Source organism: Magnolia sinica, chromosome 17, assembly GCF_029962835.1.
Source record: "Magnolia sinica isolate HGM2019 chromosome 17, MsV1, whole genome shotgun sequence".
In the NCBI taxonomy this organism is placed as follows: Eukaryota; Viridiplantae; Streptophyta; class Magnoliopsida; order Magnoliales; family Magnoliaceae; genus Magnolia; species Magnolia sinica.
Genome location: NC_080589.1, coordinates 32,164,601 through 32,166,335, shown reverse-complemented (window position 1 = coordinate 32,166,335; position 1,735 = coordinate 32,164,601). Strand labels below are relative to the sequence as shown.

At 44.1% G+C, this 1,735-nt stretch overlaps 1 protein-coding gene across 1 annotated transcript; it reads left to right on the top strand.

Annotated features, from left to right (window-relative positions):
- The first annotated feature begins 589 nt into the window (after positions 1 to 589).
- LOC131231661 (uncharacterized) lies at positions 590 to 1,420 on the top strand. Its single transcript, XM_058227936.1, has one exon. It carries the CDS (start codon positions 685 to 687, stop codon positions 1,258 to 1,260), a length of 576 nt encoding a protein of 191 aa, XP_058083919.1. The 5' UTR covers positions 590 to 684; the 3' UTR covers positions 1,261 to 1,420.
- The last annotated feature ends 315 nt before the right edge of the window (positions 1,421 to 1,735 follow it).

The following is a 1,735-nucleotide window of genomic DNA, read 5'->3' as shown; positions in this document are numbered from 1 at the left end:
CTGCAAGCGGCAGCGTGAGCGTCAGATCATTCTTCTTCATTTGATCCCATGGACAAGACGTCAAACGATATTAAAACAGGAATTAATTCATTGATCCGATGGTATTTTGTACATTCAGTTTGTGCAATCCCGCATAGTTGGGTTGGGTGGCTAAAGCAGCTCATTCTGCCTCAAAATCATATATGGGAACTGGGATAACTCATTTTGATTTGCGGATATGTCTTTTTTAAGTTCTGATGGTCCAGATCACTTCCATCTCTGATCTGGCCTTTTTTGGTCCAACTTGGCTATGAAATTATCCACAACCCGCTCTACATCAGAATCACAACCATCCAATTCGTAGCCATCGCATGGTTGGTAAGAATTAAATAGTTGAGCGGTCAAAATTGAATGGAGAATTCAGATGGTTAATTAATATCATCTACTGAGTGCGATTTCAGGGTTATGCTCCATCCACAATTGGGTCCGTAATTTGGACAGTCTAGGTCGCCTAATCGCCGTGTATGGTGGATGTTGGTAACTATCTTATTGCTTTTAACTTTTCTACTATTCACACATTGCAAATGCGTCAACAAGATTTCTGGTCACGCATTCCGCATGCAAGGCACCTAAAAAGTCACGCAAGCTACGTTATATATGTACTAAATCAATCCAACCCAAGAGAATCAGCTCAAGTACACAGCCATGGAGATTGTGAGGAAACAAATACTTTCCATTGTATTTGTAACACTTGTACTGGTGCCATCACCCAATATCGCACTTGCGCAGCTTGGGCCGCTCTGCATATCTCAGTTTTCGGTAGCCAACCAGGCATGCGCATTGCTTCCGATCGGAGATGGGCCGGAAATTGTTGAAAATCATATCGAGGATTCCACAGATGATAGTGCACCAAACAGCCATGATGTACACGAGGGTGGTGTGCCAGAGCATCATGATGAACATAGGGACGGTGGGTCAAACCATCGACATGGACACACCGGCAACGTGCCACACCACGGACATGGACAGGTCGGCAGTGGGTCACACCACGGGCATCACCATAGGAGCCAGCACGGGCATCATCGTAGCGGTAAAAAACATGCACACCATCGTAGGGTGGACAGGAATTGCTGTAGATGGCTGAAAGAGTTGGATGATAGGTGTGTCTGCCAGGTGTTGCTTCGTTTGCCAAATTTTCTCAGCGTGCCTGACCATGCATACACTGTAGAGGTCGGGAGCGAATGTAAAGTGACTTACAAATGTGAAGGGTTATTGGGTTGAACGATGGTAGGTATAGTCCAACCATCTCTCCACCCTACACGTGGCAAGGTGAATTATCAATCTGAACCATCCATCTAGTTGGATCATAACAAACATTAACTGTTGTTATTTCAGCCTGTCGCTAGTCGCTTCTGTGACACTAATAAGATGGAAAGGATCATCTGATCTATTTATTCCTTAGATGGACAGTCAAAAAGGTAAGTGATCCGCGACGTCTACTGTGGAGATATGGCTCTGCCATATTTCGTTCTACTGGTTCAATCATTTTGCCTTCCATAGAGGAATTTACGACCGTCCCTTCTTGTTGGGTAGTTCGACGTTGTATGTTTTCCATTTAATGATTGAAGAAAAACCAAGAAGGATGTTACATGGGTAGTATTTGAGGAATGATTACGTACAACCCATTGCATGGAAGGGTCCATTGCAACGTGGTCTTCTATGCAAAAAAGATAGGCCCCACTAATAAGATCGACAT

Bases quoted from the DNA above. Each gene is read 5' to 3' on its own strand.
- LOC131231661 (XM_058227936.1), top strand. From the start codon at position 685: ATGGAGATTGTGAGGAAACAAATACTTTCCATTGTATTTGTAACACTT.